The 15,597-nt window shown below is 43.2% G+C and overlaps 1 protein-coding gene across 1 annotated transcript in view; it reads left to right on the top strand.

Moving 5' to 3' along the window:
• RIOK3 (RIO kinase 3) overlaps positions 1-13,021 on the top strand; it is a 32,990-nt gene extending 19,969 nt beyond the window's left edge. Inside the window, exons 11-14 of the mRNA XM_078687421.1 lie at positions 583-663; positions 754-843; positions 4,417-4,524; positions 11,761-13,021. Of these exons, the coding sequence (XP_078543547.1) occupies positions 583-663; positions 754-843; positions 4,417-4,524; positions 11,761-11,868 (387 nt within the window). The 3' untranslated portion in view covers positions 11,869-13,021. The remainder of the gene's footprint in view (positions 1-582; positions 664-753; positions 844-4,416; positions 4,525-11,760) is intronic.
• The last annotated feature ends 2,576 nt before the right edge of the window (positions 13,022-15,597 follow it).

Here is a 15,597-nt window from a genome sequence, read left to right as displayed (position 1 = left end):
TGGTCTCCTTAGCTGAGATTTAAAGCATACACTGAATCTCATTTTGAGACGTGTGTTTAATTGTGTTGCGTTCTTGTGTAAAGTGGTTCTGCCGTTTTCAAAAAATCCACAAGGCTTTGCATCCAGTGAATGTGTCTTCATTGCCTTATGCTCCAGTAGGATCATGATCAGTTCTTGTATAGTGCCTTGCCCAACGCTTTATATTCTGTTATTACTAACTTGGAATGGCTACTCTTCGATGAAAAGTCGTGTTGACTCTGCCCATTTTGAAATCTGTGGCCCGAAATTTAAGGGTGGTAGATAAAGCAACAAACATTAAGGCTAGATATGTTACTTGTATGTGGTCAAATGATGTCTGATCGTATAGTATGCAAGTCCTACAATGAATTTCTCCATAAACGACTCCATGTAGTATTGACATTACCCGGGTCAAAGAAATGCTTTTGCTTATCCTGTTCCTTTCTAATTTGTTGCAGCTGGTTTCCCATGCTCTCGATGTAAAAATGGGTTAGTTGCCAGTGACAATGGTAATTTAGTTTAATGTATTTTCCCCTCTTATTTCCACTTCACACCCCTTTGCAGATGATGCAGCAAATGTACAATGAGTGCAATCTGGTCCATGCTGATTTGAGTGAATACAATATGCTGTGGCATGCTGGGAAGGTGAGCACTTCACTGTTAAAGTTTACCATGATAACAAAAAACGTTTTCTGAATTCTCATTGGGAGTGCTGAAACTATAATTCTTTTGTAGGTGTGGCTCATTGATGTGAGTCAGTCTGTTGAGCCCACCCATCCTTATGGATTGCAATTTCTCTTCAGGGACTGCAGGAATGTCTCGCAGGTAAGATGATCCCTGTTGTCAGTTACAGAAATTCTATACCTGCTATCTGTGTAAACAACATTGTAGTGCCTATGTAAAAGTTAGATTTCATCCTCACCAAAACACTTACTGAGTTGAGGGTTTGTTTTTAGTTTGAAATGTGTATCCTATTTTTTTATTTATTTTTTGCAGTGTTTTATATAGCGCGAACTTGACCCGAATCGGGTATCGGAGAGCTTTAGCGCCAGTTAAGTTACATGAGGACACACATTCATTTTTGTTAGGATCAGGGAGATTAAGTGGTTTGCCTAGAATCACAGGATGTTTAGTGTCATTACCGAGACTCGAACCCAGTTAATTCAACTAGCCAACTCCCGCTCTCTCCATACTTGCAGCTCCCCCCCTCTTCATCAGTGCTTTCATTTGATTGCCCGAGGATAGGGCTAATGCTGGATAACAAGTGCCCTTCCCAGCCAAGTCCATAGTAAGTTCTCCACACCTTTCCGAATTTCCATAGAGCAGCTTAGGGGTAGGCTTCGAAACCTGTAAGCCCACCGAGGAAACTGCCCATTACTGCACTTTTCCTCTAGTTCCCCATTTTTTATTAATACCAGCTCTAGGGAGTATTAAAGTTTAGTTTTCCACGCAGCCAGATCTTTTTTTTTTTTTTTTTTTTTTTTTTTAACTCCCATATCCTGACTCTTCCACTCACATCAAACACATAAAGTCACTTCACTAAAAAGTGCTCCTAAGTCTCTGTAGGTCGTAGCACGCCCGTCCCACAGTGGGGCGGGAAGAACCTGATGAAGCATGCCACCAAGGGACCTTTTGGTGGGTGAGTCATTTTAGAACACATGTAGTCTCTCCCATGTCAGAAATGTAGTATTTCTCCTGGGTTTAGTTACTTTTTGTAAGGATGGCACTGTTTTTTTTGTAATTAAGAGTGGACTCTTGTTGTTTTTCCCATACCTTGCAGAGGAGGCTGGCCCACGACTTATTGCACCTCTTTACTCCCTTCTTTGTTTTTCTACAGCGTAAGGTTCCCAGTGGGGAGGCAAAGTGACCCCCCCCTACTTTGGCCTTCAACCCCCATCTAACCAGTGCAGGTTTTCACTCCTATTTTGTACAGTGACAGATATCCAGATCTCTTTTGTTTTCACCCAATCTATGATGGCATTACATCTGGAGAGGTCAATATTTTTATCAACAATTCTTACGAATGATCAACCTCTTCTGTAGTCTTGGGGTCAGCATGCTTTTTCCAACATAGCTTAGCAATTTCCCCACTTTTCTCGCACATCATCTGCCACTATACTTTTTAGTGAGGGAATCTTCCTGCTGAACCGTGTGTTTGACTTCTTTCCATTCTCCCAGACTCTCCCAAAATTCGCCGATCTGGAACATCTGTGACTTAATCTAGTTTGTAGTCAGTCCTAAGGATGCAGCAAAGTTCTGTAACTTTTCTAATGGGCATTTTGCCAGAAGCACAGCAGCTCTCTCAGGGAACCACATTTATACCAATGTGTTATCCACATGCATGACCTTCCCTACTTGTATTCCCCAGTCATATATCTGGAGTCTAATTATAGTTGCTAGTGGTTCCACCTCTAGAGCAAATAAGATACCTTGGTGACGGGGGCAGCCCTGCCTGGTTCTCCTTTGTATCATCTTTTTTTTTTCCTGACAGTCCACCCAGTCCAACAGGCAATTTATAAAGTATCTTTATCAATGCCATATTAGGGTGCAAATTTATAACAGTGCAGTGCTGCAAGCAGAACATCCCACCCAGCTCTATTTAGGGCCTTCTCTATATTGAGCATTGCCACCACAAACCTCCCTTCAACAGTCTCTGAAAGCTTTTTAATTGTTCCAGTCATCTCCAGCTAAGCAGTCTTTCTTTGAGGAATAAATCCTGATTAGCCCGTTCTAATCAACGTACTAATTACTCTCAGCAGTCAATTTACAAAGACTTCACTCTGGAGTTTCAGGTCCATGTTGAGCGTAGACCTAGAATGGTATGAGCTGCAGTCCACAGGATGCCTATCCAGTGTGGGTACTTCTAGGATCGTTGGCTCTCTCACTGTGCCCCCGTATGTGCTTCTAGCAACCTGTCCCCCAGTATACTCCTGCTGTGTTGATAAAATTCAGTACGGTGCCCATTTGTGGCTGGCGTTTTGCCCGTTTTCATTTCTCCTATATCTAACATAAATTTCTCCCTAGGTAAAGTTTCTTAATGTTCTTTTGTCAAACCTTGCAGGTTTGCCTGCTCCAGATAGTTGTCTGTCTCAATCTTTGTTTAAATTTCATTTTACTGCTCTGTTGAGTTAACAGTATAAACCGTTGAAAGCTTTCTAGAATCCACTCAATTTGCTGTAAAGAGACCATTCCGTGTGCAAATACTGTTATCCATGTAGAAGAACCTGTAATATAGATGAGCAACTTCTGTATGGGTGCTGGGCTGCATGAGGCATTGAGAGTTCAAATTGCTAGCATATGTAGACCTAATATATAAATGTGTGTGTGTGTGTTATATATGTACCTGTGTGGCTCTTTCTTCCTGTGAGAGAGGAGGTTTTGGACTTGATGTTTAAGTGCGGGGCCACAGCGCACTTGGAGCCCCCTCCCCACAAGTTGTTCAGCGGTAAACAGTGGCAAGTGCTCGTTTTGGATTATTCTCATGAACTGGGGAACCGCTGAACCACCGCTCGCTGCAACCGGTACTTACCAACAAACTGGTCCGTGACTTCACGAGGGGACACCATGCACTGTTATGATGCTCCGACGACCAAGCTGCAGTGGGCGGGGGGGTTGTAAGGTCAGGCCAGCAGGTTTTGCCACAAGCAACATCCAGGTGCGAAGGGAGCAGGAGGCAGACACCGCCCACTTGGGAGAGTACAGACGCTGAGTGACTGCCTACGTGAAACTCGGAGTACCGAGTTCAGAGATGCTCCCTTGTGCCTACCAGATGACTACAACCAATCACAGTAAGCCAAGCTGGTTTTAAGTGGACATTGGTCAGCATTCGTAATTTTAGGCATTTGAAAAAGTCTTCCGACGAAACGCGTCATGCCCTGAAAGCTGAATAAAACCGAGTTGGTCCTATGTGGCTCTTTCTTCCTGTGAGAGAGGAGGTTTTGGACTTGATAGATATATAGATATATATATATATATATATATATATATATATATATATACACACACACTTTGAAAAAGGGCACATACATTATGATTTATTTTCAGCCCAGGGGAAGTGGCACAGCATTAGTAGTGCATCACAGAAATAATCCAGCATAAACAAGGGGCTTCCCTTGATCTACAGGCACCTTTTAGTAGTATTGAGAAGAACTATGATAGCCATGTTATACAGTCTATTTGGGGTGGGGGTGGTGCGGGGGCACAGTTCTATAATTTATGCTCCTGCCTCAGCATTGAACTTTTTTTCTTTTTTCAATTTGGAAAGCTTTTCACAAGTTTTCCTAATTGCCAAAATGTTATATAGGAGATACTTTTTTCTGAATTATTTCTCTATTGGCTTCTACATATTTTCTTATAAAAATGAAATGCAAGTGTTAATGCTTTTTTTTTTTGTAACAGTTTTTCCAGAAAGGTGGTGTTCCAGATGTTCTTAGTGATCGGGAGCTTTTCAATGCTGTCTCTGGTTTGAATATTGCAGCTGATAACGAAGTTGACTTCCTTGTGGAGGTAAGCCTGCCTTAGTAATGCTAAAATTGTAATCCAGCTATCCCTGCAGATTAATGTTATTTAAAAAATGGGTAAACTGAGTAAATTATCAATATCTGAGCTGTTTGTTTTCAGGAGAGGTGGAAGACTTTCTATTCAGCACTATCTGTTCAGCGCCATCTGTTCAACATTGCAGGTCCAGGTGGACCAAGAGCATTTTTAGTGTTCTGTGCACCCCCCCACACCCCACCCCACCCTTAAGCTTCATCAGTGCCCCACAGTGTCTACTAAAGTGATGGTGGTGGTTGCAGCACATCTTCAGAGGTTGATATACCAGTCTTTCCCTACTATGACGACTGGCTGTTGATGGTGGGCTCAACACAATCTGTCATAGACCAACCTCCAGATGACTGTGAACCTCCTAACTTCTTTTGGGTTCTTGATCAATTTGCAAAAGTCACATCTGACTCCTTTGTCGAGGCTCCTGTTCATCAGAGCCATTCTGGAAACGGTGCAGGTCTGAGCCTTCTCTCCAGGTCAAAAAGTCTAGGGCATTCAGACTTTGATACTGATGTTTCAACCTCTGACTTGGATCTCCGTGAGTCACTCTGAGACCTGGCCATCTGCTTGTAGCTAGATGGTAGATGTAGGTCTGCAGTGGGATCTCACGTCTCAGTGAGCTCCGCACCAAGGGAACCTATCAAATGCTATACAGGTGTTGTAGGAGACTGCAGATGGCTTACAGTAGTAGCTGCTCAACCGCAATTGCACCAGTGGCAGACCACTCTCCCTACCTCACCCAGGACTGACAGTGGTGACAGATGCATCATTTCTGGTTTGGGGTGATCAGAGGAACCCGGGCTCCAGCAGAGACTCTGTTTCACATCAACGTGTTGGAGTCTGTGTTAAAAGCCTTCCTTCCAACCATCGAAAGGGAGGCTAGTCCGGCGCTCACAGACACCACTGCCATGTGGTATTGCAAGAAGCAGGGCGGAGTTCTGAGTACTGTGCCAGGAGTCTGTGCTCTGGCATTTCCCTCATCATGAACCACCTGCTGGCATCTTGAACGCCATGCCGGATAAACTCAGCCAGCGACTCATAGCGGATCACAAATGGCAGTTGCTTCCCGAGGCGGCCAACAGTATCTCCCAGCAATGCGGAAATCATGGCTCTATCTCATCACCATTTCTGAGAACCTGCAATGTCAACATTTGTGCGTGCTGGAGTTCCCAATAGGACTCTCCCTTGGAGTCACATTCCAGATGAAGCAGAGCTCTGGACTTCAGTAAGTCTTTCTGCAAGTCTTTCTGCCTCTCCTGCCTAGAGGTCTGAAGATGATCAGTGGGGCAGGGTCTTGCACCCAAGCCACGCAACCACACCTTCATGTGTGGAGATTGAGTGGCAGCAGTTGACAGCTTTCGACCCTCCTCATGATGTCATTTTGGCAGCCAGGTACTCATCTGTTAAAGCTGTCTACTCTGGGCACAAGGATAGGTTTTTGACCTCATGTGATTCCCACAATCTGGACTCATTACTGGCAAAACTGTTGGATGTTTTGCTTGTGTCTTCCATGGCCCTACAAGGACTTGCAGTGGGCACTGTTAAAGGTTGTCAGCCCAGTCAACCTCTGACATTCTTTGCTCCACCTCCTCCTTGAAAGAGTAGAGACTTCCTCATTTGGACCCCTAAAGAACATTGACCATTTAGATCGATTGAACCAAGGACCATTGGGGAGACAATCGGCTCTTTGTGGTGTTCTCTGGTGGAGTAAAAAGCAAAGCGATGTAGAGGCGGACCATCTCGATGGATAGACCTCTGTATTAAAATCTGTTACTTGGCTAAGCAGCTGCCTCCAGAAGCCCCGAGGGCTCATTCTACCAGAGCCAAGGCTTCCACCTCTGTGCTGGTGCATAGAGTACCTTTCTTGGATATCTGTCGAACAGCTACCTGAGTATCAGTGCACATGTTCACAAAGCATTATTGCCTGGACAGTCCAGTCCGTCAGGGATGGTCATATAGCCCTTTCACCCCTGCAGGACTTTTTGGTCTGAACCGTTCCACAAACTGACCTCTGTGGAAGGTACTGCTTTAGTATCTACTTAAAATGTAAGGATTCTGTGGTTTGAAGTGTCCATCAGAATTAAGTTACTTAATTTTGGTAATGCTCTTTCTGGTGGATACTCTAGCTAACCGCAAATTCGTCACTGCCCTCCCACCTGCCTTGTCTGTGGTTTGGTGTCCTCCTTTTTCATACTTTTTCTCAAGCTAGAGATCTGCACACTGTTTTATCTCATCAGTTATTGAGCTGTGGTCTAAGGCAAGAAAAAAAACACTGACGTCCGCGCACAGGTGTTGGCAGTTATATGCGGCTCCGGTGTCACTTCCAGGACTGGGGTGAAGCTGACACGAAGTTACATGACTATTTGCAAGCACACAGGAACAATGTTCTGAAAAAAATCTCTGCATTCACGCTGGCGCTTGGGGATATTCAAATGGTGAGGAATGTGCGGTTAGGTGGATTATCCACCAGAAAGATTGTTACTGGCGCCAAGTAACATGTTCATCAGGGAACTTCCTGCTGATATTGAATTTCAAGGATGAGTATCTATTTGTTCCTATTCCCCAGGTCACTTCAAATGACTCGGGTTTATTGTAAAATCTGTTACTGCACTGCATGAACTTCACAATCAGTGTGACGAAATGGCACTGAAAGCTGCAGCTATTCCAGACCTTTCTAAGAACCACACTAAATTCAGTGGAGGCAGAAGCCTACTCAACTATGGAGAGCGTGTTTAATATTTATTCGCCTTACCCGAAGTGCTGTCCTTGGACCGTGAGGACAGTCATAACATTTTATTGGGAATAACGGAGGTTATGCAGTACTCTAGTACCAAATGCAAGCCTCGACTTGTGTGTGTTACTGTAATGCTTGGCAAGCCGCAGGAGAGGTTGGGAGGTACAGGCAATGCAACACATCACGGAGCCATAGAGGAGTTGCCGGGGTCAGGTCACATAGCGATGGGGCATGTAAGGACAGCAAGCCAAGCAACAACGACATGCAACAAAAAGTAAATGCAAAAGTGCAAGTAGTGAAAGGACACACATTTGAAAAAAGGAAAGTACTTGGGCCAAGCTCAGGGAAGAACAAACGCATGAAGAGGAAGCGATGTCTGCACTTGCTAACACGGAGAAGCAAGGAAATAAGTGTAGATGAAGACAGCTAATGCTAAGCAATGGGCGGGCTCTAAGCCCCCTGTAAACTAACCAAAAAAAAACATAAAGGGGGTATTTTCATTAGCTTTGCAAAGGTTCTGCAAAAGTGTGCCAACTATCCCAAACATGTTGAACAAATCTGAAAAGCGATGTTGACCTTTAATATAGTGCAACATTGACCGCGAAAGTGGTTACATTTTATTGGTGGTGAATGATTGACAGAGGCTGGAACAACACAGTGTTACTTAAGGAATGGTCTGTAAATCCTTACAAATTTTGTATTATGTGGCCCATGTACAGTTGTGAGAGGGTGTTACTGTAATGCTTGGCAAGCTCATCTCGTCCACTACACTCTTTAAGAAAGAAGTAAAAGCTATCCTCATGGCAAAATACACCTGAACTGTTAATTAGGTCTCCTTAAGAATAGGCACCGATCTGTATTACTTGTTTGACCCTGTTGCATATTTGTAATACTTGTATTATTGATTTACTGATTTACATGACTGGCTTTGCCTTTACTTATTTGTACTGTACGCTCCTCTGACTTGTTTTTGACTATGCTCCCTCATGTACCCCTTCTGTGTAAAGAGCTCTGATATCTGCAAAGATCTTGTCCGCGCTATATAAAACTTTCAAAATAAATAAATGCCAACACCAGGATAATTCAGCCATGTGGAATCCTTTTAACAGGTCAGTGGTGCTACTTCCAATAAGGGTGAATGCTGTGTTTGGTTTCTCTTCCTTAATTAATCTACATTATACCTAGAAAATGTTCATTGGTAACTAGAAAACGTTTAGGTATTGAATCCAATCTGAGGAAATGCTTTTATCTCAGAATTCCATACTATGCATGAAAAAGATAGATCTACTTATTATACAAAAGACAGATTATTTTACAACTGTGATTTCTGATGCGTCCTTCCCTTCACACTCCGGTGTAGGAGCATAGTACCTCTATCAACGAAATGGTCCTATGTAATATGATCAACATTGTTCAGAGTAACTGTTTCCTCAGGAACTTACTCTACCTAAGTAGACTGAACTGTCAACCATTTCTCCTGCTGACTCACAATATTGTATTCAAGGATCTCTCCTTGACCCTCTGTCCTAGTGTGTAAGTGGCAAAAATGGTCGGGGCACTGTTTCAAGTTAAAAAAAAAAAAAAAAAAAAAAAAAAAAAATCCTGCAAGTACCAAATATTAATTCCATTTACGAAGCCAAAATGTACCACCTTTACTCGTATAGATTGCTACTCATGTATGGTCACCAGGAAGCTAGCCTACTCTGTCATTTCTAAAGATCATTGATGCCAATACTCTAGAGTGTGCGCAAAGGCTGTGGTGGCTGCTGATTATCAGAGGGAAATCCCTTTCCTTCTTGTGGAGGGAGAGGAGTCTGCAGTGGCATTGCTCCAAATGTCTTGACGTACTTAAGCCCCAGACCCAAGAAATATGCTTATGATCAGCTGGTCAATGACATTTCTCTGTGCCTTTCCACCTAACCCTTTATTTGGTTTGGTGATATTTAGTTATTAGGTTTTATATAGTGCTGGCTAGACCCGGAGGTATCAGAACGCTTTACATGCGGTTCCACATTGTTACGAAGTTACATCTGTTGCAAGAAAACATTTAAAGAGCAAAGAAGACTAGATAAATGGAGTGTAGAAGGGTAAGGTAAAAGGGTAGGAGGGAGAGACAAAGGAGAAAAAACACCATTTTATATGCAGAAGTTGAAACTTCGAGGTTGGCGGCCATCTTGGGGTCAGGCAGCATGATAAATCATACAACATAGCCCTCTGGACAAAGGCAAGATATCAGCTTCCTGCATAAATGGCCTGTTGTCCAGAGGTCTCACCTGTCATCAGCGGGGAACAGGGTTTGCCAGAAGCCTCGTGTGCGGTGGCCATCTTAGGCAAGTCAGAACAAAGTAAGCGAAGAAGTGATAGACGCTGATGTTCACCTGGTGAAAGCACCACTCAGGAGCCTGTTGCCCTGGCTGGATCTTCTGCCGAGAATACGCTATCTCTTGGTTGTTTAAATTAGAGGCCTGGATACTGAATTATTGCAGTATAGACCGTTTAGCCTCCCATGATGGAAAGAAGCGAAGGCCTTCTGAACTATCGTGTAAGTTCTCCATATGGTTTATCAGGAACATTGATACAGTGAAGTGCTAAGAAGACATTTCATTTTCTCTTACAACTAGAAAAGCTTGGTTTACAGTTTAAATCTCTAAAAGTACACATGGTATTTCTTGCAGTTTATAGGAAAATACTTTCTGGCATGTTTTTCTCTAATGTTTCTGTGGAACTGCATCAGTAATTAGGATACCTGCCACTCTTTGGGAAATTGATATAGTGCTAATTATCCTTTCCTTTCAGACCATGCAGGAAGTCTGCTTTCCTATTGTCTTTCTTCTGCAGGCAGGTTTAGTGAACTATGGATTTCTATTTGAACAAATAGACAATGTTGCAAAGGAGTAAGCTAACACCAAGAACCCACGCAACCCTTCCTGTCTAGGCATTTCAAATTATTTTTTCCTAAGTCTATATTGACGGAAAAATCAATGGACACCTTAAATGCAAAAAGAGCTCTAAGGTACCTTGTAGGCAAAACAAAAGCCGTTTTTGCATGTAACCTTTTTTGCGAGTATCAAGCCACGGCTTGGTAGATTGTCTGCAGTAATTCTTTATCTACCGGGAATGAACAGATCTCTCCTGGGAAGACAAAGGGCTTGCTCATTCAACCAATAGTAAACCAGCCACCATAACCCTATATAAAACTCTCATTCTTGCATTAATGATGTATGACAAAGGACCTTTGACTGAAGAACATCAGCTTGGGGGTCCCTCCATACCTGAAAGGATGTGTGTTCTCCCACCAGGGCTTCTGTGTTATGTTTGCTTCATATTGTGCTTAGGTGTAATCACAAAGGTACACAACTCCCACTATAAAACTCCTAAATGTTTCAAGTGCAGAACTTTGCAGAGCAGCTAACTGAATGAGTTTACACCTTTTTGCAAAGCACTTCTTCTCTAGTCTGACTTGACGAGAGACACCCAAGAGGGACAACCATCTCTGCAAAATGTTTATGTAGCTCTCTAGACCTCTCTGCAAAATGTTTATGTAGCTCTATAGACCTGTCACCAGACAGCCAACTGTGACTTCTACCAACTGTGACTTCTACCTCTAGTATTTTGGCACTGTCTTAGAGAGAAGGAGTGAGCGTGCTGCTCTGTGGACTGTTCATGAATATCCGTGAACTCCCCATGATGAATAATGAAAACTATTCAAATCCTAGCTCTTTCTCAGGATCTCTACAAAATTGATGTTCAATGCTGCTTCCGTCCCGACATAGTTGGTGGAAGAACATTGATAGGCCTGGTGTCAGTGTACTAATACATCCATTTTAGAAATCTCTAGTTGACCCCCCCCTTGATCAGATGTTTGAATCACGATGGGTACACTCAGCCTTTCATCCTTCCATGGTAGTTAAAGTGAGTACCATCGAGGCCAGGTAGCAATTACAATCTTTTCTTTACAAATACATGTTATGTCGTATTGCTGGACTACCTTCCGAGTTAGCCCAAATTTCTGGTACAAGCTTCACAATCTGCTGAAACTGTACTTGGTGCAATAGTAGTAAACTTGGTGTCTTGAAGGCACAATGACGTCCCGGAGTAAAGATTTAATGCGCATATGCCCAGTCCCATCCATATATTATGTAAAATCTGGAGTCTGCACTTTCACGTTGAAAATGTAATTTACTTAACTCTTATAAAAGAAGAAAAAATCTAAAAGTATCATTAAATTAGCATATGTGCATGCCTATTTTTCTTGGGGATGTGTCCTGCGATTCTGTTGCATTCAGAGATATTCACTGTTCATGATTTCACTAAATATTCCTACGCTTGAGAATTTGGATTGCAAGTAAGTAACTTTTCCTTTCATCTTTCTGCCTTTGATAATTAGTGCTTCAGCTTTAACTTGATTTTTGAGTTTTAGGGTGTTCGTTTCTTTGCTAATTATTTTCCTTTACCTGCTCTAGATTGAAAGGTTGGAGAAATGCAATGAAGATCATGTGCAGAGGCATGGAAAAAAGGGTTCTTCGTTCATTACTGATGATGATGGACCACCAAGAATATTTGATGATTAACATACAGAGAACAAAAGGGATGTCCTTTCAGTAAGAGAAACACAAGTTTGCTGCTTCTGAAGGTGTTCGTGCAGTGGTTAATGTCAACTGCCAATAACCAATGGAAATTGCAGTAAAATTTGAATGGCAATCAAAAAACAAAACCATGGAAACACACTAGATGTGCAACAGTACTTCGGTGTTTTCAGAGTTGTTTGTGTTTCCCGCTTGTGGGATTTTAACAAAGTATGGTGTTGAGAATGGGCACCATTGCTGCCGTACTGTGCTCCAGAGTAATTCTTAAATTACTTTGGAGACCATTATTACCGGCCAGCTTCCTAATCTAATGGATTTTATGGCATCATCACTGCAGGGTGTATAGAACGAAGAAGAATGTTATTTGACAAACCAAATTGCTTGATAATTATTGTCATAAAACTGAAAGGAATGCAGTTTTTTATGAGAAAAAAATATGGAACTGCTTTTTATTGCAAAATATTTTTCCAATTCACATGGAACACAGTTTCTTTACTAAACTTGTATTGGTTGGCTCTTAATTATGCTACCAAAAGGTTTTTGAATATTGCACAGTATGATTGTAGCTAAACAGTCTTGTCATACTGTAGAATCTAAATACCATAAGGCAAAAATACTAAAAACCAAAGACTGCTTTGGACAAATAATTGGAATTGAAATGCAGCATTATAGTCTTCTGAGAATGTAAACACAAAGTGTCTGTTTTGGTCAAGAACAGTTGAGACATTCTTAAGCAACATTGCAGCTCTCAAATTGTTTTGCTGTCATGAAAATACAAAAATAGGTAAACAAGACAAAAATAAAGTTTAGCCACCAATCACTTTACATTTGTTACCAATTGGAGCCAGTGCTGTTGTACTATGCAATAAGAATTAGTGGTTGAAATGCATTTTATTTTTTTCATTTCCTCCCCAGCCCCCATTTTGTGTTTTCACTCCCAAGTAAACAAAATGTTGATGCCCATTGTTATTTCTTATCACACCGCGATAGGATGTTGGTACTTAAAGACAAAGCATACCAGACCTTGAACAAGAAACATCAGTCATGCCTGTGACATTCTCTCGGTGTGTGTATAAGTGTGGATTTTGTTTTCAAAGCGACTGATACAAAAGTAAACAATAAACATAACATGAAAGCACTTAAGTCTTTTTAATGTTTATTTTTCTTCCTGTGTTTTAGTTGCACGTTAGTATTTTGATGGCTTAACCTTACATGTAGCCTATCATGGACCCGAATGACCATGAAAAGAGAACATTGCTGAGTCATACGAGTATACTTACAATTTTCAAAACATTTGTGTTCATAGCATGTGTGACTATTAATGCACATGCTGTGCATACTATTGCCATCTAATGTTGGACTCGGATGTACGCAACTTGTTTTTCTTTGAAGAAGTCTCTCCAGTCATAAGGTATAGTGACTCCTCCCTTAGTTGGCAATGCAAATGTGCATCGGCTCCATTGGTAAAAAATTTTTTTTTATACCATCTGGTTCTGACATGTACAGATAAGGCTTTGGAGCCTGATCGTGCCCCCGCCGGGCCTTTTTGACCTGTTCATTCCCGTTGGCCTGGAACAATCTTCATAGATCTTTACCCACTCTTCATTGTCGCTCTACAATCCTCGAATCCTGCGCTCCCATTTGTTGCCCTCTGGCAGGGCCTCCGCTCCCTTCCAGTGCCTTCCGACCCTTATCTCCAAGCCCTAATCGTCAAAATTGCCTGGTCAGTAATGCCTCTTGCCTGAGCACTACAACACCACAAGCCAGACTTGCCTCAACTTATGGAGCCTTTGGAGATTTGTAGTTGACGTGTTCTGGCCTGTGGTTCTACACCTTTTCAGGGTGTTTACCAGTGCATCCACTGTGGAAAAGTTTAGGCCACCAGACCGGTTCTACAGAAGTTCTCACATGAGCCCATGAGGTGCAAACGTCTGTTGAAGGTAATTTTAGTAGTCGCTTGTGGGTCCCGGCAGGGGCTGTCACCTCCTTGTTAGTGAAGGTACTATGGTCGCGTGTCTTCCCCCAGAGGCAGGTGTTGGGCATTGAGCCTAGAGATTTTTAAACAGCCTGTTGGTCTGGGCCGTGGTCGACACTGGCACAACCCATTGGAATTTACGATGCTCCCTTCTCCAGGCTCGAAGGCCCAGCCAAAGCCAGAGCCAAGATCTGAGCCAACTAGTCTCCACCATCAAAGACTTCAACGGAAACGGCTCCAAAAGCAATCTCTTCATCAATGCACAGAAGCCCACTTCTGCATCTATGGCATCCTAAACACCAAAAGCCTCCTCTTCAACAACACTGACGATTACAAAAACCCACTCTGAACCAATAGCACCATCAACGGCTAGCTCCTACATCTCTGAACAACCCATTCTCCAGAAATACCTGGAGGAGTTGGAAGCTGTGCTCTGTAGAAGCGCCTCTTTATTTAGCCATAAACTGGGAAAATCACTACTAAGGTCCCACACAAACCTCAGGACTCACTTTCCCTAAGAAAAGGAAATTTTCCTTCGAGGAGCAACTTAACCTTGAACACAAGGCACAAAAAACAAGGTCCGGGGCACTAGTCCAACTGCCGTTTGTGCCACCTCCCCCTTCATCCTGTGGGGAGGAGAGTGCAGGGCATCCATGAAAACCTATGATGCTCCTTTTGATCTAGAAGCCAAGAACGATTTGTGGGATGACTGCTGATGTGCCTCCACCGGGAGATACTGCTCGATGCCCAACAAAACCATCTCAACCTAAAAACACCACTTTGTACTACAAGGTTCTACAGAGGATGAGGACTTACGGGTGGAAAGACTCTCAAAAACAAATTTCCTCTCCATGCTCAAGGGAATGCTCAAAACAGCATCCGAAATCTACAAGGAGCCGGTCTAGGCTAGGATAATCTTTCCAAGGATTGATAAAAAGTATAAACCCTTCCCCAATGACACCCACCCTTACATCCATGGCCTTAGTCCACTGGACTACTTTGTGGCCCATACTGGACGAAAACGAGCCAATGTCCAGGGTACAGAGGATGCTCCACCTCCTAAAAAGGAAAGTAGGAAGATGGATGCAGCGGACAAACTGGTAGCAGTACTGTCAGCCACTCACTGGGCAAAGTCAGTTGGTCTACTTACCAATATGACAGCCGCATTGGGATGAGATGGAAAAGCTCATCCAACACCTTCCGACCAATATACGCAGTGTTGGTGAAGAGCTGTTGGTTGAAGGCAAAACCATTTCCTATTGCCACCGTCTGCTGCACTCTTCACGCAAGCACCACTGAGGCCAGGGGTGTTACCACCAGCATCCTGGTCAGGAGTCCTGCTTGGCTCCATGTCTCTGGATTCAAGCCATCTGCTAAACCTGCCAATCAACAGGAAACATCTATTCGTACCACAGGTTAAGCAGATGCTCAGAACAGTAATCAATCAGCATACTTGTAAAGCGCGCTACTTACCCGTGAGGGTCCCAAGGCGCTGGGGGGGAAAATGCTGCTACTGCTCGAAGACCCAGGTCTTGAGGAGCCTTCTGAAGGCGAGAAGGTCTTGGGTCTGCCGAATGTGGGTAGGGAGGGTGTTCCAGGTGTTGGCGGCGAGGTAGGAGAAGGATCTGCCGCTGGAGGTCATTTGTTGGATGCGGGGGACAGCTGCGAGGGCGAGACTGGCGGGGCGGAGCTGGCGGGTGGGGGTGTGGAAGCTGAGTGTGCTGTTTAGGTAGGCTAGA

This window comes from Lissotriton helveticus, chromosome 4_1 (genome assembly GCF_964261635.1).
Source record: "Lissotriton helveticus chromosome 4_1, aLisHel1.1, whole genome shotgun sequence".
Lineage (NCBI taxonomy): Eukaryota > Metazoa > Chordata > Amphibia > Caudata > Salamandridae > Lissotriton > Lissotriton helveticus.
This window is presented reverse-complemented; position numbering and strand designations above follow the sequence as displayed.